The sequence below is a fragment of the Acomys minous genome, assembly GCF_964271855.1.
Source record: "Acomys minous genome assembly, chromosome: 17".
Taxonomy (NCBI): Eukaryota; Metazoa; Chordata; class Mammalia; order Rodentia; family Muridae; genus Acomys; species Acomys minous.
Window position 1 is genome coordinate 17,325,979 of NC_140500.1, and position 23,610 is coordinate 17,349,588.

The 23,610-nt window shown below is 40.7% G+C and overlaps 2 protein-coding genes across 3 annotated transcripts in view; one reads left to right on the top strand and one right to left on the bottom strand.

Annotated features, from left to right (window-relative positions):
* Positions 1–634: 634 nt before the first annotated feature.
* Positions 635–15,062, bottom strand: CLEC12A (C-type lectin domain family 12 member A). Of its 2 annotated transcripts, XM_084765573.1 has the most exons (6): positions 14,775–15,062; positions 11,882–11,980; positions 10,977–11,165; positions 10,002–10,153; positions 3,964–4,070; positions 635–1,157 (listed from the first exon to the last, which is right to left on the bottom strand). In XM_084765573.1, the coding sequence occupies exons 1-6, from the start codon at positions 14,875–14,877 to the stop codon at positions 989–991; spliced, it is 819 nt and encodes a 272-aa protein (XP_084621699.1). In that variant the 5' UTR covers positions 14,878–15,062; the 3' UTR covers positions 635–988. The 2 variants fall into 2 exon arrangements, with proteins under 2 accessions (XP_084621699.1, XP_084621700.1); XM_084765574.1 differs by lacking the exon at positions 14,775–15,062 and having other exon boundaries at positions 10,977–11,079; positions 11,882–11,982.
* Positions 15,063–22,217: 7,155 nt separating this feature from the next.
* Positions 22,218–23,610, top strand: part of LOC311588761 (C-type lectin domain family 2 member F-like) — a 9,483-nt gene continuing 8,090 nt past the window's right edge. The window contains exons 1-2 of the mRNA XM_084766694.1: positions 22,218–22,557; positions 23,035–23,121. Of these exons, the coding sequence (XP_084622820.1) occupies positions 22,482–22,557; positions 23,035–23,121 (163 nt within the window). The 5' untranslated portion in view covers positions 22,218–22,481. The remainder of the gene's footprint in view (positions 22,558–23,034; positions 23,122–23,610) is intronic.

Consider the following 23,610-nt stretch of genomic DNA (forward strand, 5'->3'; position numbering starts at 1 on the left):
TTATTTTAGTTATCTATATACTCAGACTTCTTTCATCTCAAGGCCAAAGAAGCACATCAAGTTCACATCCTCACCTGAAATTAATGATAAACTTTCTTATCCAAGAAGTTAGCCAACACAAGTATCTTATCAAGGCTGTGTGAGGGTTTGCAAGCCAAGACCATAAGTACTCTGGCCTGCTTCTGTTAAGCACTCCAAACATGGATCCCTACAGTCAATTGAAAACTTTATGTTTCCTTTACATCTTTTTTTGTGAAAATGTTAATAAATAAATCTTAATAACATTTTTCAATATCATATTACTCTTTCCATATATTTCTAGACTTAATTTTCTTTGAGGTTGAAATTTGCCTAGTCTATCTTTGGAAAACGAAGAAAAATGGACTGCATGATCTTGTGTTCAGCATGCTGTAGTCTGAAAAAACATTGATATTAGCCATGACTTAGTAGCCTAACAGTCAGCAAATAAGGCAAAGAAATATAGAGAGAAGCATTAAGAGAGAGCAGAACTGTAGTCACATTGATGTTACTATGTTTATATGAGGTAGGAGATACCCACTGCCTAAAGTTCCTCTGAGTGACAGATGTGCAGCAACTATTCAATGGCTGTGACAAAGCACTATGACCAAGGCAATTTACAAAAGGAAGAATTTAATTTGTGGATCCTGGTTCTGGGAGGTTAGAGTCCATAACCATTGAGGTGGGGAGCATGACCGCAGGCAGGCAGATAGACAGACATGGCTTTGAGCAGTTGCTGATAGCTCACAGTGCAATCCTCAAACACGAGACAGAAACAGAACTAACCAGTAATGGCATGGGCTTTTGAACACTCAAAGCCTGCCTCCAGTGACACAAGTCCTTCAACAAGGCACACATCTTCCTGTGCTTCTGAAACAGTTCCACCAACCAAGGACCAAATACTCAAATATATGAGTCCATGGGGCCCATTGTCACTCAAACCACCATGGCAGGATAGTAGCTACAGTAGCTACATGTCACCCTCTGGAAGGTGACTCAGCACACTTTCCACCTGCACCTTGCTGGCTGTCTCTTCACACATGATACGTTTCTTCTGATTGCAGTTTGCATAAGAAACATATATCCCATCTATATGTCCACAGTACATCTTACTTAAGTCATATGTGCTTCTTTCAAACCTATAAAAGAAAAATAAGTACACTTGGCAAGTTATATTTTTATTGCAGCCACCAAAGAGAATTTTCAAAATGGCATTTATTGTTTATGTAGCCTATTGTCTAGTTTAATTTGAATTGATGACTGGGGCATATTTGTGATATGGAATCCTGTTTTCTAGACTCTCCATATCTAGAATATTTTCTACCATTTGCTTCCAGACTTAGCCATTTTTCCTATGGCTGAGGTGATTTAAAATAATGCCATGTAATAAGTCTCTATCTTAACTTACCCAGTAGCGCAGCTTGGGCACTATCATCGGCGTGCATTTTACATAATGACCAAAGCTAAAATAACCCCAAATTAGAAAACCTTAAGTCTTGCACCATCTCTCATATGGCATTACCTCCTAGCAATATCTCAGCTTCTCAGGAGAAGCCCTGAGTGAGGGGGAGGGTGTTATTGACGTGAGCTCCTCTGGTCTATGTTGATGATATGTGCAGAAAATGTTCACCATAACATTCTCCCTGTGGTTCTTTGTGGCCTGAAGACTTCTCCCCTTCATAGACAGTAGTTCTTACTGAACGTGGCTCCTTTCCAGCAGTATGTAAAAAACATACTGAGCTTCTGAGTCATCTCAACTTTTCCAAATGAGAGGCCAGACTTTGCTCGTATGTGCTTGCTTGTCTACCCCAAAGGCTGTGCAGGAATGTAGCAAGTTACATTTTCAAGAATGGGATCTCCAGAGAGCTGGAGAAATGGCTCTGTGGTTAAGATGGAGATTCTAGGGGGCCTGAGTTTAGTTCCCAGCTCCCAGCCATCTATAACTCCAGCTCGATGTATACAATGATTCTGGCCTCCTTGTCTACCTAAAATAATGTATGAATACTCATATAAAGAGGCATACACATAGACATGTAATAAAAAGTAAAACAACTTTTGAAAAAATAGATGTTCTGTGATGTCAAGGTAAACATCACATCACTCTCCTCCAGAAAAAATTAACAATGAAAATAAAAACAAATTTCAAACACACACATATGTACCACACACACACAACACATATAGCACACACATACACACATCACATGAGTGCTGATGATACACTTATTATTTAAAGACAGTTTGACAATGTCAACCATCTACTGTTCTTATTACCTTGTATTTTATCTTCCCCTGTGCAATAATTTCTATCACATGCTTATTCTATTTTATAAAGATAAGACTACACTAGTCTTCCCTCCTAATCCACACCCTGATGTTAGCTGTACTCCTTCACTGTCCTTTAGGACATCCGTCCATCTCTGCTCAACGTGGACTAACTTGCATTCTGTCCCATCATTGCATTGTCTTTCTGACCCACACTCCTCCACTAGCTGAGGGGAAAAAGAAAGTGAAACAGAAGCCAGTGTTTGTGGTACAACATGTAGTGATGAGCATGCAGAAATCACAGTGCTTAAGCTCAGGATGGTTGACATTCAGCAGGGTGGCCCTGGGTGGCTTCCTATCTGATGTGGCCTCAACTAACAAGCATGTGGTCAAGGAGTTGGCGTGCAGCTTGATGGCAGTGTTTTTGCCTAGCCTATACAAGATTCTGGATACAATCTCTAGCTTTGCCACAAAGTGATGGTAACAGGGATGGAGATATGGCTCAGTGATTAAAGTGCACACAGCTCCTGCACAGAAGTCAAATTCAGTCCCCATCACCCAGCTCAGAACTGCCTGTAACTCTAGTTCAAAGGCGCAGACGCCCTGTTATAGATTCTGTGGGCACAGCCTCTCCTGCTGCTTTTGATAGATGTGGGGCCTGCAGCAATATCCAGCAGCCTGAGACTAAAGGTTCTGATTCTAGTCTCATATTCTATTTCCTAAATTTCAAGGATTATAAATGTAAATGGAATTTTCACATGTTGATGCAAATAAAGCCTTCATTTGTTCTCACTAGAAAGCAAAACAGGTACAATGGAGAAATCCAGTTATAGCACCATATTTATAAACACCCTCCTAAATACACTTATAAATTCATACATAGCCATGTATGCAACCTATGTGGAAGTTCATATTATTCTTTGCACTGTAATGCTTGTACAGTGTGTCTTCAATCACTGAACTTAACAATCTCTACTTCAGAGCTGTGGAGATAGTTAAACAGCTGAGTCTTTCCCTAGTAAGCACAAGGACTTGAGCTTGGTCTCCAGAGCCCAGGGATAAAATCTGAGCATGGTAGCATATGCTCATAATCCTAGTGTTGAAGAGACATAGACAAGGCATCTTACTGTGACTTGCTGGCAGCCTAGACTGCTTGGAGAGTTGGAGGCCAGTGAGAATTTCTTCCTCAAAAAACAAAAAGTGGGGAACATCTAAAGTATAACAGCACACACACACACACACACACACACACACACACACACACACCACACTCCCAGTACAAACTTATACATGCAGCCTAAGGTTAACCAATTCAGAACTAAGTCAATCTTTCATTCACCTTTGAATTCCAGAATATAGCACAATATTAAGTACTTAATGGTGTCTATTGAATGATTTTGGCTTCTGCAGTCTTAACTGTAAGCAATAATTACAGAACGGTTTTAATAATTTGGTACTGTAGGTTGTTAGAGATTTGTCAAACTAATGACAAGACATGTGTGGTAACTCTCTACATAATCAAATACATCACAGAAGCCTAATGGGGAAGTTGCCTTTAAAGATGTGGTGTCTGCTGAAGCCGGTTATGAAGGCAATCTTCCAAGATCCAGAGGACCTTGTCCTCTCCATTTATCTCCATTCAAGTGTAATCATAAAAATCCAACAAGAACAAAGACTTACTCTTCAGAGAGGAACATTTTCTCATTCACCATTTCAGTATCTATGTAATCTTTTCTAGGCGATAACCCCAGCCAATAATTGCGTTGCTTCTTGGACTTTATAAATTCCTACAGAAACAGTAATGGCCTGTTTAATAAGCTGTTTATGTCATTATAGCTTGGAATAGTATTACCACTTTCAATGTCATTTAAAAGGGTTCCCTTGTCCAGCCTTGATATGAAAATATGTGTCCTGTCCTATTGTAGCGTGCTATTCTGAATTTAATTAATGTTTCTGGGAGGCCTGCTCTTTTCTGAGGGGAGGTGGATCTGGGGGAAATGAGAAGTATGTGGGGAGAAATTAGGGAAAGGGGAGGGAAGAGAAACTACAGTCAGGAGGTAACATATAAAAGAAGAAGAAATAAAAATGGGTAAATAAATAGAAACAAAGAAGAAAGGGAGGAAGGAAGGAAGGAAGAAATTGAAAGTTCTTAAGATTTCAGTGCTTCAAGAGGCAACTTCCTGAACAGAACATCAATAGCTCAGCACTAAGATCCATAATTAATAAATGAAAAGCTTCTGTAAGGCAAAAAAGACACCATCAATAGAACAAAATTGTAGCCTACAGAATGGGAAAAGATTTTCAGCAGCTATACATCTGAAAGAGAGCTAATTTCCAAAATATATAAAATGAAGAAACTAGATGTCAACAAACCAAATAATACAATTAAAAATGGGGTACAGATCTAAACAGAGAATTCTAAGTAGAGGAATCTCAAATGGTGAAAAATGTTCAACATCCTTAGTCACCAGAGAAATGCAAATTGAAATGAGTCTGAGGCCGGGCGTGGTGGTGCACGCCTTTAATCCCAGCACTTGGGAGGCAGAGGCAGGCGGATTGCTGTGAGTTCAAGGCCAGCCTGGTCTACAAAGTGAGTCCAGGACAGCCAAGGCTACACAGAGAAACCCTGTCTGGAAAAAAGAAAGAAAGAAAGAAAGAAAGAAAGAAAGAAAGAAAGAAAGAAAGAAAGAAGAGAAATGAGTCTGAGATCCCATCTTACACCCAACAGACGGCAAAGACCAAACCCACTAGTGACAACTCTTATTGTTGAAGATGTGGAGCAAGGAGAACTTTCCTCCTTTGCTAGTGGGAGTGTAAACTTCTACAATCAATTTGGAAATAAGTTTGGCAATTTTTCAGAAAATGTGTAATCTATTTACCTCAAGACCTAGTTATACCACTCCTAGGCATATACCCAAAGGATGCTCCATCCTACAACAATGGCACATGCCTATATATGTTCACAGCAGCTTTACTCATAAGAACCAGAAACCGGAAACAACCTAGATGTCCCTCAACCAAAGAATGGATAAAGAAAAATGAGGTAGAGTATTACTTAGCTTTTAATAAAGTGGCCCCATGAAATTTGCAGGCAAATGGATGGAACTAGAAGAAATCATTTTCATCTTGGGTAGGGTAACCTAGATCTACAAAGACAAATGTCAAATGTATTCACTTATAAGTGGATATTAGCTATAAAGTAAATGTTAATCATTCTTCCATCCCCAGACCCAGAGAGGCTAAGGTAAGGAGGGCTTGCTGAGGGGGTGCATGAGTCAACCTCAGAAAAGGAAGTAGAATAAATATTGTGTGTGGCCTGGTGGCAGGTGGGGGTGAGAATATGTGGGATCCGTGTGGGAGGGGATGGTGGATGGAAAGGGTACTGGGAGATACAAGTGGAACTGATGGGGGAATTTTGGGGCATGGTAGAAACCTAGAAAATGGAAAGTCACAGGAATCTATTAGGGTGATCCCAGCTAAGACTTCTAGTAATGAGTGATATGGAACCTGAATGGGCCATCCCCTGTGTCCAGGCGTGATTCCCAGTGGAGGGATTGGGGCACCAACTCTGCCACAAAATCTACAATTAGTCCCTCCAGCAGGATATGCTGGGGTAAAGATGACACAGAATTTATGGGAGTGGCCAACCAATGACTGGTCCAGATTGAGACCCATCCTCTGAGACAGAGTCCACCCCTGAAACTGCCTGGAGGACCAGAAACCAGAGGTTGGATGGCCCGGAGCCCTAAGATGGTACCAAATATGCACAGAAAAAAAAAGTAATGCAATGATTCTAATGATGTTCTGCTATACTCATAGACTGGCCTGGCACCTAGCATAATCACCATCAGAGCGGCTAAATCCATCAGATGGAAACAGGTGTAGAGATCCATAGTCAAACATTAGGTATAACACAGTGAGTCCTGTGGAGGAAGAGGAGAAAGGATTATAGGAAGTAGAAAGGGTAAGGGCACCACAAGAAACCCCACAGAATCAACAAACTGCGACACATGGGGGCTCACTGTGTCACATGGAGACCCAACCAGCAATCACGGAGCCTGGATGAGTCTAACCTAGGCCGTCTGCATATGTTACAGTTGTGTAGCTTGGTGTTTTTGTAGGACTCCTAACAGGGAAGGGGGTTGTCTTTTACTCATTTGCCTGCTTTGGGGACAATTTTCTTCCTACTGGGTTGCCTCATCCAGCCTTAATATGAGGAGAGATGCCTAGTATTCTGGCAACTTGATATGCCGTGTTTGGTTTATATCCCTGGGAACCCTGTCATTTTCTGGAGGGAATCAGAGGAGGAGTGAGGACCTGGAAGGGACAGGGTGGAGAGCAGGGAGGAGAAATTTTGGTCGGGTTGTAATATAGGAGAGAATAAATTAATAATAAAAAAGAGTTCAGCGTTTTTTACAGCATAATTTCCTGCCTAGCAGGGAGAAAGCAGGGCCTGCTGTGCGGATACTGGGTTTCTGGAGGGTGATGCAATCACAGAACTGTGGTACAGCAGAATATCCTGCAAAGGTTCAAACAATAAAACCAACACCACCCCAAGCTGCTCAGGACCATGGCTGACCCTGGTCGTTTCAAAACGTAAAAATTCTCACAAGATAAGCAAGCAGTCCCAGGGATGAGTTTCTCCCCTGAGAAGCTCACATCCCTTCTGGTTGTTCACATTTCCTTTCTTTTTAAAATAATTGTTTGTTTATTTTTTTATGTATATGAGTGATAGGTCTTCACCTACACCAGAAAAGGAACCAGATCCCATTGCAGATGGTCCTGAGCTGCCACATGGTTGCTGAGACTTGAACTCAGGACCTCTGAAAGAGCAGCCAGTGCTTTTAAAAAAATCTACTTTTTATATTCAGTTTTACTCTCTGGAACAAAAACAAGAACTGAATATAAAAAGTAGATTTTTTAAAAGGAAAAATGGAACAGAGGCGGAAGGGAAATAAAAGCGGGTGGTGGAAGATTAGCCAAAAACACACTATATTCATGTATAAAATCTTCAGAGAACAAACTTAATTGATGCAAACAAAAAAAAATGTTAAGAGTTAAGAAATCTGGATGAGATGAGAGACTAGAAACTGCCTTATTGTGGCCCGCTGGGTCAGGATAAGGCATAATAACCACACTTTTCCAGGGAGATAAAATAATAAACCAAGAATCCCAGCATATCACTCCCCTGTGGGAGGAGAAGCAGCAGCAGCTTTATTCTTTCCCAGTCTTCTCCTTTCCTCGTTTTACCTTTTTAAAAATATTTGTTTGAGGGAGGAGGTCCCCCTCAGTCACAGACGTAGGGGAGGGGAGTAGAGGGAAAGCGGGAGGGAGGGAGGAATGGGAGGATACAGGGGATGGGCTAACAATTGAGATGTAAAACAAATAATTTAATAAGATATTTTAAAATGTTTGTTTGTTTGTTTGTTTGTTTACTTACTTTACTTTACATGACCATCCTGCAGAAAGAAGAGAAACCATGGGCAGAGGCCTCTCTGTGACAAGCTAGACATATAGGACAAGGCAGGCATCTGGGAGGACATGGGGGTGACTCTAGCTGAGATTCCTAGTAGCAGGGGTCATACAGACTGAAGAGGACACCCTCTAACTAGACAGAACTCCTGCTGGAGAGAGAACACCAACCCACCCACAAAAACTTCAACCTGAGATGTACCCTGCTTACAAGAAGTGCACGGATAAAGATAGAGCAGAGATTGAGGCAATGTCCAAGCAATCCCTGCCCTACCCTGAGATCCAGCCCATGGGAGAGCATCAACCCTTGACACTAACATTACAATACACTGTTCTACTCACAGACAGGAGCCTAGCATAGCTCCTCTGAGAGGTTACATCCAGCACCGGATCCAAACAGATATCAAGACTCATAGACAAAAACATTGGGCACTGGGAAGCATAGGGAGTCTTGTGGGAAAAGTGGGGGAAAGGTTAGAAGGATCTGGAAATGATGAAAGCTCCACAAGAAGACCAACAGAGCCAACTAACCAGGGCCAGAGGTGCTTGTGGAGACTAAAGCACCAACCAAGGACCACACATAGACTGGACCTAGGTTCCCTAAATAGAGGCAGCAGATGGGCAGCTCAGGCTTTATGTGGGCCCCCTAGTAAGGGGAGCAAGGGTTGTCTCTGACATGGACTTGCTTGCCTGATTTTTTATCACTCCCCCACTCCTGGTGGGGCTGCCTCAACAGGCCATAGGGGAAGAGGATGTGCCCAGTCCAGGTGGGACTCGATGAACTGGGGTGGGTAGGTAGAGGAATCCTCTTTTCTGAGCAACAGAGGAGGAGAGATTGGAGAAGAGGGAGGGCAAGTGAGACCGGGAGGAGAGAAAGAAGGGGTGTTTTCTATTTCATGTTAAGCCAGATGTGTCTTTTAAGTAACTAATTATGAATGGTCATTTGAGAAAGGTCTGTGAGACAGAATAATCAATTTTATTCTTCTATCCTATAAAAGATGCCATGTTTCTTATGGTAGAGAAGCTGAGCCATTAAGAGGCTATATATTTTTGTTTTGTTTTGTTTTTGTTTTTGTTTTTGTTTTGTTTTTTCGGGACAGGGTTTCTCTGTGTAGCCTTGGCCATCCTGGACTCACTTTGTAGACCAGGCTGGCCTCGAACTCACAGAGATGCTATATTTTTACTTCAAAATGAATGATGACTACAATCTAGTATCTGCAGGCCACACTGGTAATTCCAGCACTTAGAAGGCTGAGGCAGGAGGATTAGTATGACTTAAGGTTAGCCAGGGCTACTGAGTGACTCAAAACAAACAAACAAACAAACAAAACAAAACAAAACAAACAAAACCCAGAGACTAATAAAGGATTACAACGTGAAGGACCAGAACTATTGACTAATGAGTGAAATACAAAGACATTATTTAGACTAGCGATTCTCAACCTGTTTGTCCCTATCTCACCGGGAGCTGAATGACTCTTTCACTGCGCTCACCCAAGACCATAGGAAATATTTAGATATTTATAACTAGAGGTTATTACAATAGTACAATTACAGCTATTGACGTAACAACAAAAATAATTTTATAGTTGAGGGTTGCCACAACACGAGGAGCTGTATTAAAGGGTCACAGCATTAAGAAGGCTAAGAGGAACCACTTATTTTAGACATAAGCAAATAAATGCTCGAACTCACTTTCCATTGGTCCTAATAACTCTGTGCAATATTTCTGTTTTGCATTTGCTTGCTCTCTTATCAGCCCAGCCCACTTAATTACACATATATCATTCTATCTTGCTTAACCTAGATTTTTTTTGTTTACTCAATAAAAGATATAATGACAATAAACAATATCTTCCTATGTGTTTTTTTTTTAAGCGTGATGAACCTTAGCCTCGATCATCACACATCCTGTCCTCGGATAACTATTAGGAAGGCACATACTGAACCCTGCTTCTACCCATCAACTTGGAAATACGCAGACCTGAAGACTCTGGGCATTCCTGATCTACCCATGTATCTTGCAGCTTCTAAGATTCTACTTAAGTTAAAGCCTTGTGTGTTTTAGCTTGGCTGTGATTTCCTTGGGACAAACGCAGAAGTCCCAGTCCCCTCCACTTGCAATGAAAACAATCTTGACTCACGACTGGGTCACTGTATGTCTTCCCAGTATGCCCCTCTTTACCCCATATTTTATGCTGTGAAACTGATTCCTTTCGGGAAGGAACAGAGACGTGGACACTTACCAGCACGTTCTTGTTCTTAATCTTCAGCAGGCTGGCATTCCGAGCAGAGCAGAGCATTTCACTCTTCTGCCATGTTTCAAGCCCACTAAGCTGAGAATAACAGCTGTTCTCGTACCATTCTGAACCCTTTGGGCAAGGTTTGCATTTGTGCTCTAGAAAGACACAGTTTTACAGGCTGAAAACTATTCGATTACTGTCCGTGTGGCCTTGACCAGATTTAGTGTTTCTTCTCTTTGTGTCAACAAGAAAGAAAATAAGCCCTCTACATCCCTGTCTATCACCTTAGAAACCTAACATAAAATGTAGACAAACAGAAAAGTCCAAGTACCTGGCCAGCTTCCAACATATTGTCTATCATTAGAGATCTCACTCAGGACTCTAAAAAAAAATCACAACAAATGTGCCATCCAATAAAAACCAGGCTTACACAACCACATCAGTCTGGCTTTCCCAGCAGGTGTCTCTCTGGCTTTCAGCTCCTGGATTATTGAAGAGGCATCTCAGAAGCACAGGAACATGGTTTAGCCACAAAATCTAGAAAAGCACTTGTAGCTAACACATATTTCCCTGGTTTGTTACATCACAGAGACTTCATTTCTTTGCCAGGACCTCTTACTCCTCTAGCACTAGCTGGAATTTAGGAATGAAGACAACTGCAAAGAGGCATCCTTCCCTGGTCATCACCTCTTGAGGTCTGTGCCCAGGACAATGGTAATAAACTGCATATTAGAGAAACTCTGTGTAATGACAGGTGTTTCACGTTATGTAACTGTCGGAACTTGCAAGTTGACACTCTGTAGTTTTTACTGCTTTCCTGTTTTTTTTTTTTTCTCTAACTGGGGAAATAGCAATGACTCATTTACCAAATGCATTTAATTTCACATTTAATATTGGCTCCTGTAAGAAAGTGGTTCTTAAAGGGCTCCGAGGCTTATTTGCTGCCCGGGAAATGGCTTTGAGAGCACACTGGGTTACCTGGTTCTTTTCCATACAGCTCACGGCACAGCTGGGTGGCTATGTTCTGCAGCATGGTGGAGAGATTCCCGATCTTCTTGGAACTGATGAGATTATGCATCATCTGTAGGGAAATATTTCCCTGAAGTTCTTCCTTAATGCTTTGTAGTTGACTTGATTTTATCATTTCTGTTTCCAAAGTTGTATAAACTCCAGGTTTTTTTTTTTTTAAGACAAAAGTAGAGAAGACATAGTAGTGACTAAAACTTATAAATTCTCAGTTATCCTATCATCTTTGGAAATTTCGTGAGGTTTTTCTCTTAGTATTGACATATTAAAGTGGCATGAAAAGGCTTCTCTAGAGGAGTGATGGGCAAGACCAAGTGTATGTCTATTGCCCACAGATTAAGGCCTTCTTTGAGGCTTATTATTATAAAGCCTTATTTCAAGAATAAGCACTGGTTCAACAACTCATGGTGTTCTAAAGCCCCAATCAGCCTGAAAATATCTATATAGATACATACACATGTAATATGTAAATAAATACAACATCTAATAGACCCAGCAGGCTGCATTTATAAATTTATGTACATATCTATATGATAATAATAATTACAGACTAAGAAGCTACGAGTTTGAGAGGGAGAAGGCAGGAGGATGAGAAGGATTATGGGGGAAAGGGAGGAATAGTGAAACTATATTTTATTTTATTTTATTTTATTTTTTTCACCTTTATTAATTTATTCTTGTTACATCTCAATGGTTATCCATCCCTTGTATCCTCCCATTCTTCCCTCCCTCCCATTTTCCCCTTATTCCCCTCTCCTATGACTGTTCCTGAGGGGGATTACCTCCCCCTGATACCCTATGAAACTACATTTTAAATAAATTTAAAATTCCTTTTTAAAGGATGGGGTGATACGTACAGACGCCGCCTAGGACCCCCAGTCCAGCAAACAGCAGAAGGCATAGAAGAGTCAGAGTCAAGACTCTTTTATGCTGAGAATGGGAAGGAGCAGAAGGTACTGTAGAAAGAAGGAAAAAAAAAAACCCACAGTGTCTTAGAAATAGCTCCCGCCTAAATTTCATACACTTATTTAATTCATCCTCCCCCTCACTTCTTTTCTTTTATTCATCTTGCTAAAAACTCACAGACTATTTTTTCCCCAAGAATTATCAGATAGGAAACCATAACTAAGACACAGGCTTAGTTTCAGGTATTTGACTATGCTACACCAGATTTTCGTTTTACATGAAATGTCTTAAATTTCCTACCAATGATACCAAGGCAATGATTTTTAAAAGGATAAGAAATATTCAGTAAGTTCTTTTAAAGGAGAAATGAGTCTCGTAGGCAAAGACATTAACTCTTAGGCTGATAAGAGATACAAAGAAGTAAAACAGAAAGGAAAGAAGGAAGGAAGGAAGGAAGGAAGGAAGGAAGGAAGGAAGGAAGGAAGGAAGGAAGGACAAATGAAATGAGAGAGAGAGAGGGCGGGGAAGAGCCTGATAAACTAAGGGAGGGAAATGGTGAATAGAGTAGACTGTGCCCTTGGATGTATTTGGGGTAAGTAAGTTTCTGGAGACTTAGGGAAGCTTTCTGAGGAGCCTTTTGGAATGTAGAGGTGATGTTTAACAAATGAAGCAATTTCAGCTGTTTATGTACCCCCCTAAAGCCAAAAGTGGGGCTACTGCACACCAATGCAGGCTCTTCTTGACTGTGTCCTGGTGTCCCTCACCATCTCTGTGTCTTACTTAGTCTGGATCTGTATTCCTCATTACAACTTTCCCAATATTTCCTATGATTTCTTAGCAAAACATGCTGATGGAATGCTTTTATTATTTTCTGAGTAATGAGTCACAGACTAGATCCTTTTCCTAAAAATGTTACAAGATTTATATTGTGAATTATTGTTAAGGTGTAACATGATTTAAATTATCACCATGTATGGACCTATGAAAAGAATGTTTTAAGAAAGTAATTCAAGAATAATAATCCAATATTCTTACTCTGTTCTTAAAATGTGTCTTATACTAATCGATGATAGCATAACAGTGTTGCAAAATCTCACGTTACATTTAAAATATAAAACTTGATTTCTTTTTTTAATTTAACTAATTTAGTGAGATTACATCTCAATTGTTATCTCCTTACTTGCATCTTCCTGTTCACCCCTCCCTCCCTCTTTCAACCTTTCCCCTCCCCTAGGTCTGTGAGAAATTTTTGAAAAATTGCAATATGAATAAATTAATAAAATATATTTTAAAAAAAGAAAAATTGTTGTTAACGAAAATACTATAAATGTTCCAGTCTTTATCTGAAGTTTGAAATAAAAACTCATAGGCTATCTTTTTCATAATTATTTTCTCATTTATGTATGTATTTAATCGTTTAAAAATTATCAAATATGTATCATTTAGATACTAGACACTGTTGTGGCTGCTAATAAAACAAAGTGGTAAGGTGTGTGTTTATGTTGTGATTTATATGCATTTTAAAGTGACAAGAAACAAATTGTTAAATGATTGATTGATAGATGGTAGATAGATAGATAGATAGATAAATAGATAGATAGATAAGAATTTGAAACTTAGACAAGAGCAAGAGTCCTGGACCAAGCCCTGGAGTGCTCCATGAAATAACACAAACAAGAAGTCAGGACAAGCAGAAGAACAAGGCCAGCTCAGCCATGAGTAGGGGAAAACAGATGTATCCCAGAGAATGCACAGTGTGAAGGAATTTCACTTAGAATTGGTGGGTGTTGGGTTGAGTGTGCCACGCTGTGTAATGCTGTACTGAGAGCCGAGCCTCACGCATGCTGACCATGAGCTCCAACACTGAGCTGTACCCTCAACTCTCTTCTTCCTTCTTCTTTTCGGACAGGTTCACTACACTAACTGACTGGATTGACTTTGAACTAACTCTGCAGCCCAGGAAGGGCTTGAACCTTCAATCCTCCTACCTCATCCCAAGTAGCTGAGGTTAGAGAACGTCTCCCTGTGATCTAGCAAAAAAAAAAAAAAAAAAGGTAACTTTAAAAGGGACTGTTCAACATTATTAAAACAGCAAGGCAGTGAAAGAACAGAGATAAGAGGCCACGAGGTAGCTCAGGGGCTCAAGGCATTTGCTGTGCAAGCCTGACAACCTAAGCTAAATCCTTGGTGATTCACATAGTGGAAGGAGAGGACTGACTCCTCAAGATGGCCTCAGGCCTCCACACATGCGCTGTGGCATGTGCACACATACATACATGCACACATACGCACACATGCACACACACCCCCACATATTTAAATGCATGCACACACATACACAAATTAACTTTAAACTAAATGTAAAGCCAAGAATAGAGATCTGAATGCTAGGATAAAACAAGGAAACCTGGACCAGAGCAAACTTCATGAGCAATGAGGAAAGAAACCCCATAAAGTGTTCTGCCCTCCTTTTTTTTTTCTCCTACTCTTAAAGCATTTTACTTTTTAAAACTCTAAAAAGAGGAACATACAAGTGCTTTATTTTCCTGAACAATATATAGCCCTAATGTCATTGTTTCATATAATGAACATACACACACACACACACACACATGCTTTACAATAAAACACCAGCATTTAGAAATACCACCCTTTCCCACATACCTGAGTTTAATATAAAAAACAATCACATTAATGTAAAATACACGTCTAAGGCAGTGATTTATGCCTTAAAGAAAAGAAGCATCTTCATAATCACCATGTTACTTTGGGTTCAAATGAAAGGCTTAATTAAAAATTCACACTGCATAATTACAATATTTAAGGCATGGCTCAAAATCTTACCTTTTCCCCCACATTTGTCAGACTTCTGGGTTTTTTCTTTCTTATCAGAGTCCTCAAATTTGAGATTTGCATAAACAATTTCTTCAACAATTTCTTCAGACATTGATGAATATTCAAAGAGAGCTCCACAAATTTTACTTTGAAGAAGGTGAGAGGGACGGCAGCTGAATGGATTTATCTAGAACTTTAATCTTCTGCTTGTAAGTGGAAGCTAACCTCACAAGCTAGGATTTCTTTTTTAAAAACCCCCGCTGTGCCAGTTTCTCAAGTATGTGCCCATGAGCCACAGTCAGTCTGTGACCTCAGATAAGAACAGAAAAGGGTCGAAAGAGGAAACATCTTCCTTCCTCATATTTCTTCCTTTTTCTCATTTCTATACAAAGTAATTTTTGAACTTGTGCTTGGACGATATAAATATCATACAAGTTGCACAACTCGCTGCTACTACATAGCACAGATGCAGCACAACATTAAACTCTCCAGCAGGGAAACACTTGGAATGCTTCGGATCTCAAATGTTCCCACAGTGGACTGCCGCCGCTGCCCTGAGCACAGAACAGTCAAGGTCCACAGCGAAAGACTGACTTGTCTGGACCGCACATTCACAAGGAGGACATGCGAGGAGTGAGAGATGAGGGAGGGACCATGTTTCCTCTCTACTGCGAAGGTTCTGGTTGGACTAACAGGAGCTTTGCTCTCAGCACTAGAGAGGCAGAGGCAAGTAATGTCTGTGAGTTCCAGGCTAGACAGGTCCACATAGTTGGGTTCAGGGCAGCCGTGGCTACATAAAGAGGCATCGTCCCAAACCATATTCCCAATAAGTAAGTAAGTAAATTTAAAAAATGAAATGCTACCACCACTACTTGTGTAGCTGGTAAATGTATGAGCTCAAAACTGGTATTACCGAGTGAACAATTTAAGACCTAACCTGGGTCGCGCTGATACTAACTTCCTTCCAGTTTTCAATGGCTTGTTGAAGCACTTTGTGTGGATTGAGCCCTTCCTGTGAAAAGAAAAGTCTGGCTTCGGGTTCCCTGGCCTGTAGAGCTATATACAGAGCCATCAAACACAGATTCTGCTGTAAGCAGGAAAACTCCCAGTATGGTTCAGTGATCCTGGCTCATAAACACTTCTTTTGTTGTTCAGGGAAACTAAATGTTTCCATGGTTTGAGACCATGAATAAGAGCCTGAGCAGCTTCAGAGGGCAGATCTATTCTTTAAATACCTTCTCCTAATATTTCTTTGAGTTTTTTTTTTTTTTACTGATATTGACACATGTAAATCATGTTAAGTAGGTTGGCAGTTTGTATTTTTATTAATTATCCACTTTACATCCTGGTCATGGCCTCCTCCCTCCTCTCTTCCCAGTGCCTGTTTCCCCTAGCCCCCTTCCCCTACTCTTCAGAGAATGGGAGCCCTACCCTACCCACCCCAGAATATCAAGTTGCATCAGGACTGAGGCCATCCTCTTCTCCTGTGGCATGGCGAAGTAGACCCCCCAGAGGAAAATGATCAAAAAGCAGGCAGTAGAATCTATATCAGAGTAAGGCCCCATTCGCCTTACTAGAGCATCCATAGGAGGACTGAGTTGCTCGTTGGCTACATCTGTGTAAGGGGCTTAGGCCCAGCCTATGTATGGTCCTTGGTTGGAGCCTCAGCCTCCACAGGATCCCCTGGGCCCTGGTTAGTTGTCTTTGTTGGTCTTCTTGTGGTGCTCCCATCCCCTCTGAGTCTTCTATCCTCTTACTCTTCGCCAAGACTACCTGCACTCAACCCAATGTATGGATGTGGGTCTCTGCATGTGTTTCTGTCAGTTGCTGTGTGGAGCCAGTCAGAGGGCAGCTATGCTAGCTCCCATCTGCAAATGTCGCAGAGTATTAGCAATAGTGTCAGGGGTTGGCTGTCTCCCATTGGTGGGTCTTAGGTTGGATCAGCATTTATTGGACATTTCCTCAATCTCTGCTTTATTTTTGTTCCTGAACATCTGGAAGGCAGGATAAGTTTGGAGTTAAAGTTTTTGTGGATGTGTTCCTGTTCCCTTCCTTCCACTAGGATTCCTGTCTAGTTAGAGGGTGGCCTCTTCAGTCTTCATGACCCCCACTACCAGGAGTCTCAGCTAAAGTCACCCTCATTTTCTCCCTGGATCCTACCCTGTCATAGGTCTCCAGTTTGTCACAGAGAAGCCCCTGCCCACAGTTTTTTTCCCTCTCTGTCCTCCTGCCTCCACTCTCACCAGGTCTGATATCGACTCTGATTTTTCTTCATGCTCCCTCTTTTATCATGTTCCCTCTCCTTGACCACTTCTGCTGTCTATTCTATTTTGACTTCTGAGTGCAATTTAAGCATCCTCCCTTGGGTCCTCCTTGTTACTTAGCTTCTTTGGGTCTGTGAATTATAGTGTGGTTATCCTGTCCTATATGGCTAAAATACACATATAAGTGAGTACTTACATGTGTGTCTTTCTGGGTGTGGGTTACCTCACTCAGGGTGATATTTTCTGGTTCCATCCATTTGCCTGAAAATTCCATGGTTTCCTGGTTTTTAATAGTTGAGTGGTATTCCAATTTGAGGGACATCTGACTTGGTTCCAGTTTCTGGCTATTATGAATAAAACAGCTATGGAAGTAGTTGAGTAAATGTCCTTGTTGTTGTCTGATGGGTATATATGCCCAGGAGTTGTATAGTCCTGAGGTAGAGCTGTTCCTAATATCCTGAGGAAGCACCAGCTTGATTTCCAGAGCAGTTGTATAAGTTTGTCCTCCCACCAACAATGGAGGAGTGTTCTCCTTTCTCCAAACCCTTGTCAGAATGTGTTATCACTTGTGTTTTTTATCTTAGCTATTCTGATGGGCATAAGACAAAATCTCAGAGTCATTTTAATTTGCATTTCCCTGATGAATAAAGACATTGAACACTTCTTTAAGTGCTTCTTGGTGTTTGAGATTCCTCTGTTGAGATTTTTCTATTTAGACCCATACCTCATTTTTAATTGGGTTATTTTAATTGAGTTTGGTGGTGTTTAATTTCTTGAATTCTTTATGTATTTTGGATATTATCCCTTTGTAAGATATAAGGTTGGTGAAGATCTTTCCTGTTGTTGAAGATGGTTTCTTTTTTCCATGTATGTTTTTTGGCTTCTTTGTCAAAAATCAAGCGTCTGTAGGCATGTAGGATTATTTCTTGGTTTTCAGATTGATTCCATTGATCGATCAGTCTGTTTCTATGCCAGTACCATACAGTTTTTATTACTGTTGCTCTGTAGTACAGCTTGAAATGAGGGATGAAGATACCTCCAGAAGTTCTTATATTGTATAAGATTGTTTTAGCTATTCTGTTTTTTGTTGTTGTTGTTGTTGTTGTTTGCTTGCTTGTTTGTTTGTTCTTCCATATGAAGTTGAGAATGGTTCTTTCAAGGCCTGTAAATAATCATGCGGTTATTTTGATGCAAATTGTATTGAATATGTAGATTGCTTTGGTAACATGACCATGTTTACTATGTTAATCCCGCCAATCCATGAGCATGGGAAATCTTTCCATCTTCCATTACCTTCTTCAATTTCTTTCTTCAGAGACTTGAAGTTCTTGTCATATAAGATGTTGACTTGCTTTGTTAGAGTTACACCAATAAACTTTATATTATTTGCAGTTATTTTGAAGGGTGTTGTTTCTTTCTTATCCCAGTTGCGGTTTTTATACAAGATGGCCCTTATTTTATACAAGATGGCTACTGATTTTTCTTTTAATTTTGTATCCAGCCACTTAGCTGAAGGTGTTTATCAGCTGTAAGAGTTCTCTGGTAGAATTTTGGGGTCACTAAAGTACACTATAACATCATCTCTGAACAGTGATACTTTGACTTCTTGCTTGCAAATTTATATCCCCTTGATCTCCTTTAATTGTCTTATTGCTGTGGCTAGGGCTTCAAGTACTATATTGAAGAGATGTGGAGAAAATGGACAGCCTTGTATTGTCCCTGATTTTGGTAAAATTGCTTTGAGTTTCTCTTCATTTAGTTAGATGTTGCCTATCAGCTTGCTGTATATAGCATTTATTACGTTTAGGTATATGCCTTGTATCCCTGATCTCTCCAAGATTTTTTTTTCATGAAGAGGAGTTGGATTTTGTCAAAGGCTTTTTCTGCATCTAATAAGATGATCATGTGATCTTCTTTCAGGTTGTTTATATGGTGGATTACATTGATGGATTTTCATATGTTGAACCATCCCTGCATCCCTAGTATGAAGCCTACTTGATCATAGTAGATGATGTATTTGGTGTGTCCATGGATTCAGTTGGCATGAATTTTATCTAGTACTATCGCATCAATGTTCATAAGGGATCTTGGTCTGAAATTTGATTTCATTGTTGCGTTTTTGTGTGCTGTCATGGTGACTGTGGCTTCATATAATGAATTTGGCAATATTCCTTCCATTTCCAATTTGTGATATAGTTTGAGAAGTACTGATATGCTATTAGCTTTTCTTTGAAAGTTTGATAGAATTCTGCCTTAAAATATCTGACCCTGGGCTTTTTTTTGGGGGGGGGCTTGGGAGACTTTTGATGACTGCTTCAATTTCCTTAGAAATAGATTTCTGATCTTGATTTAACTCTGGTAAGTTAAGTCTACCAAGAAATTGTTCCTTTCCTTTAGATTTTCCAATTTTGTGGAAAACAAGCTTTTGAATTAAGACCTAATGATATACTGAATTTCTTCAGTTTCTGTTGTTCTGTCTCCCTTTTTCATTTTTGATTTTGTTAATTTGGATACTGTCTCTCTGCCTGCTAAGGGCTTGTCTCATGCGTCCCACTGCCTGTCACTCATGCCACCCTGAGGACTTAAGGCTTCAACACACAAACCTTTCAGAGGCATTCACAATCTAAACCACAGTGTTGGATGAACTAACAATGCCATAGCAACATGAACATGTGTGTTCTTTATACAAAAAACACTTGGTGAAGCTGTAATCATCTCTGCCTTTTCAAAAGGCAAAAAAACCCAACAGAACCCAAAAACAAAACCAAAGCAAACAACAATAACAACAAAACTAGAAATGTGATGGGAACAAATGTGCCACCAACTGTGAAATGGTACTCAGATGTGGGGACAATTAAGAGGATGTCCCCAGGCACTTAAGTTTACTCCAGGCCAAGTTCCAATCATTGTCACAAGCTATTGCAGACCCTGTTAGAATATTATATCACATACATTTAGTTACTGCACCTCCAGGAAATGGGATTATAAAATGGATCTCATACAGTGTATCTATCAACAACAAGCTATCTCTACCTTGTGTATAAAACATTTAAAGATTCATTCCAAAGTAATTTCAAGATCTGATTGTAGTAAAACATAAGCCAAATGAAATGATTATGGCATAGGAGATGAATGACATAAAGGCTTAAAATAATATATATGTTTAATCACAAAACATCCCTTTATTGGATAAATGAGCAAAAATCTATAGAAAACATCACTTTATTTTTAAAAGTTGTTTGTGACACTGAAATATATTTTTATTTTTATTTTTATTTTATTTTCCCCCTTTTCCAACAAGGAATTTTTTTAACTTGTGTAGGCATAAGATTATTGTGTAATTCAAATGCTGATTTTTGTACCCCCACCCCCAGATCTGGTGGCAATCCTTATTCTGAAAATTTGGTGTCTCGGTGTTGTGTAAGCACTGCTCCTCAATTGCTTTCTGATATGACAGTAAAGGATCCTACAGCCAGTCGCAGAGCAAGGGAGAGAATAGGGCTGGACTTTCTGCCATCCAGAGGAGGAAGATTTAGAGGAGGAAGTGAGGGATTAAGCCTTGGAAGAGGTCCTAGAAACATCAGGAGAGGAGCTGGAGCAGGAAAGCTACAAGGTGCAAATATATCTGGGATATACTCTGGGAGAAGCCGAATTAGTTTAGAGGGTTAAACACTGTTCTTGTGCTGTGAAGCTCATTACTAAACAAATATAATAGAGTCTCAATTATTTGTGTGATAGCCAGTTTAAGAAATAAACTAAGAGACAAACATTGTTTTATAAAAAATATCTTTAATAACTCTGGAAATTTCTGTTTCCCCACCACTACCTTCTGTTCAGTTCCCTGCTGCTTCCTCACAAGAGCAGAAGAGGCAGCCAACTTCCTGGGTTTTCCCTTTCCAATAAATCTCTTGTGTGAAGTTTGTTGTGGGGTGTGGCTTTGTGGTATTCCTTGGCTCTGGGGTGAGAGGTTACCTCTCTCAAAGCAAAGCTCTAAGCTGGGGAAGTACTCCCCTGCCTGAGCAGAACACTCGCGTGGGGGAACCTTCTCAGCAGCTAAGCAGAGCTGTAGCCTGTCCCTTCAGAGCTGCAACTTACACACTCTTATCACTGTCTTCCTCACAGTTGTCATTTAGCTTTTAGAGTCCTATGAACTTTCATTCTTAGAATGTCATCACCTACAACTCCAGGTAGCCTCAGTTGTCATCTTAACACATCGTATAGTCATCTGATGGGGTCTCAAGTGAGGGATTGCCCAGAGCAGAACTCTAGGACCATGTCAAGGAGAGAGTGTCTTAATGACTGAGGTGGAGGAACACATCCCACTGGGAATCACATCTTCAGTAGGCAAGGGGAACAGGAGCTGTATAAGAAAGCCAGGTGAATGTGAGCCTGTAAACCAGCCAAGAGTTAGCTAGGAAGGAACAGTCCTCTATAGTTCCTGCCTCCAGAATCCTGCCTGATTTCCTGCCCAGACTTCCCTTAATAATGGACCAGCGGCCTGAAAGTGTGAGTAGGATAAACCTTTCCCTCCCCCGAGAAGGTTTTTGGTCAGAGTGTTTTATCACGGCAGCAGAAAAGCAAATGTAGACAGCTAACAGTCTTCTATAGGATTACAGATGTGAGCCACCACGTACAAAACACAGGCGGTCTCGATGTTCCTAATGTTTGAGTTACAGTGGGTTTAATATATACCCTGTACTTGTCTTTAAATGCCCCCAGTGCACTTATGAAAAATAGTTTCAGTGTTTGGGGGGGGGGACTAAAAGTCAACAAAAGTTATAATTCCCCTCGATTACTGAAATCTTTTGGTGAGATTCCAGCTTCTGCAGGAATCTATTATTCTTTGCTTCTGTGCGGAGGATAGCGCCTGTGTTTACTTTGTCAAATTTCTCTATGCGATTCACGGGACAGTTGGAAATAGAGGGAGAGATTAAAAACAAAACAAAAATGGGGGCAGGGCTAAAAGACTAAAGGAGAATAAGTGAGATTTATAATTAGTCCAAATACCTCCGACATTACACAGTGTTATCAGATTTGTGATTTAGGGAAGACTATACACAGACCCAGGACTGGAAAGCTGTGATCAGCTTTGACTGGCTAACAGAAGGGAGAGAGGGTGCCAATCAGGCTTCCCCATGGTGACCGCCAGCCAATCCGGGGCTGTCTGCAGGACACCGTTGGGGCGTGTCCCGCTGCCGTTACTCACAGCAGAGGAGCGAGGACACTGCCAGTGAGATGTCTTTTAGCCCATCAAATACAAGTGCGGCCTTCATGCTGAATCATCATGCTGGAGGGGTGCCATCTCATCCGCCTACCGGTCTTGGTCTGGCCCTGATCCCAGAGAAACTCAGCCCTCAGAGTCCAGACGTTTGAAAGCAACGGATATATTTGTCAGTTCTCCTTTCATCCTAAGAATTTTCTCAGCTTCTGTAGTCACTAGAGAGCCATTTCTATGATCACCGAAAATACACACAGAGAATCCCAGACAAACCAAGCGCCCAGTCATGGCCGACGCAGGATACCATTTGGTAAGGGAATGACAAGGTTTGTTTGCAGCCTAAGACTGGTGTTTGCTTAGCCTGTGTATTAGAGGGTGTGGAAACGAAAGCGGTCATCATCAACAAAACAAAGACTCAAAACTAAAAGGAAAAATGAAGAAGATACATTTCTCCTCCATCAGATCCGCCCCACTCTCCCTGCCAAAGGAGACATTTCATTTAAAACCAAGCCGAACAAACTCAGAAAAGGCAGGCACTGGGTTTTTAGTTCTGCAAGCCTTGCTGGAGAATGTTTCGCATAGCTCTTGGAAATGACACGGGTAGATTCAAAGTACTTCCTTCTAATAGAAGATGAAGTCACACCTGAGTGCAATTTCCCTTTTCCCCAATAGATCAACGGCTGAGTTGTGAAAATAGGGCGCAGAGTAGGGCACAGAGATTATGTGGGTTTTGTTTGCTAGTTGTTTTTCTCTGGTAAATAGTGACCTGTCTGTTTGCCTTGTACAGATGGAAAGAAAATGATGTCCCTCTGGTTCCTGATAATTGGTGTTGTTGCCGTCCTTCTTTGGGGACTTTTCAGTTTTCCTAGAAAATGTAAGTGATCAGTTTCTGCTAAAACAAAACAAAACAAAAACAAAACAAAAATAACAACAAAACAATGATAGCAGTATTAGCCATCCAGCCTGAGCCCGCCAGCTGCTTTACCTCCTACAAGATCAGTCTTTAATCAATATTGTTGCATTCAGACAGAGTGCCAGCTGCTGCTGCCTCATTCAAAAATGGGATGTGCTGCCTGGAAGGAATTTTTCTCTAACTGGACATAGACGATCATAAGTAAACAGCCATGGAAGAGTAGAGTAATTGATGTGCAGAAGCTCATATAGTTTGAAGAAGGAGGCAAGGAGCTATGAGTCAGGGTGCTCAGGAAAAGCTTTACAAAGGGCTGGATACCATGTACTCAAAGGGAAAACTTAGTAGGCATGATATTTGTGTCAGAAAAATCATACTAGCTATAATGGTGGTGGAGGTAAAAAGCAAAGTGGGCTTAAGCTCTGTGGCATTTCCAGAGTGTGTTAACTCAGT

Excerpts from the sequence above, each read along its gene's own strand:
- CLEC12A (XM_084765573.1), bottom strand. The coding sequence starts at position 14,877 with ATGTCTGAAGAAATTGTTGAAGAAATTGTTTATGCAAATCTCAAATTT. Across the intron at positions 11,166-11,881 it reads GGGGGTCCTAGGCGGCGTCT|TTTATACAACTTTGGAAACA; the intron begins GTACGTATCACC and ends AAAAACCTGGAG. Across the intron at positions 4,071-10,001 it reads TTAAGAACAAGAACGTGCTG|GAATTTATAAAGTCCAAGAA; the intron begins GTAAGTGTCCAC and ends CTGTTTCTGTAG.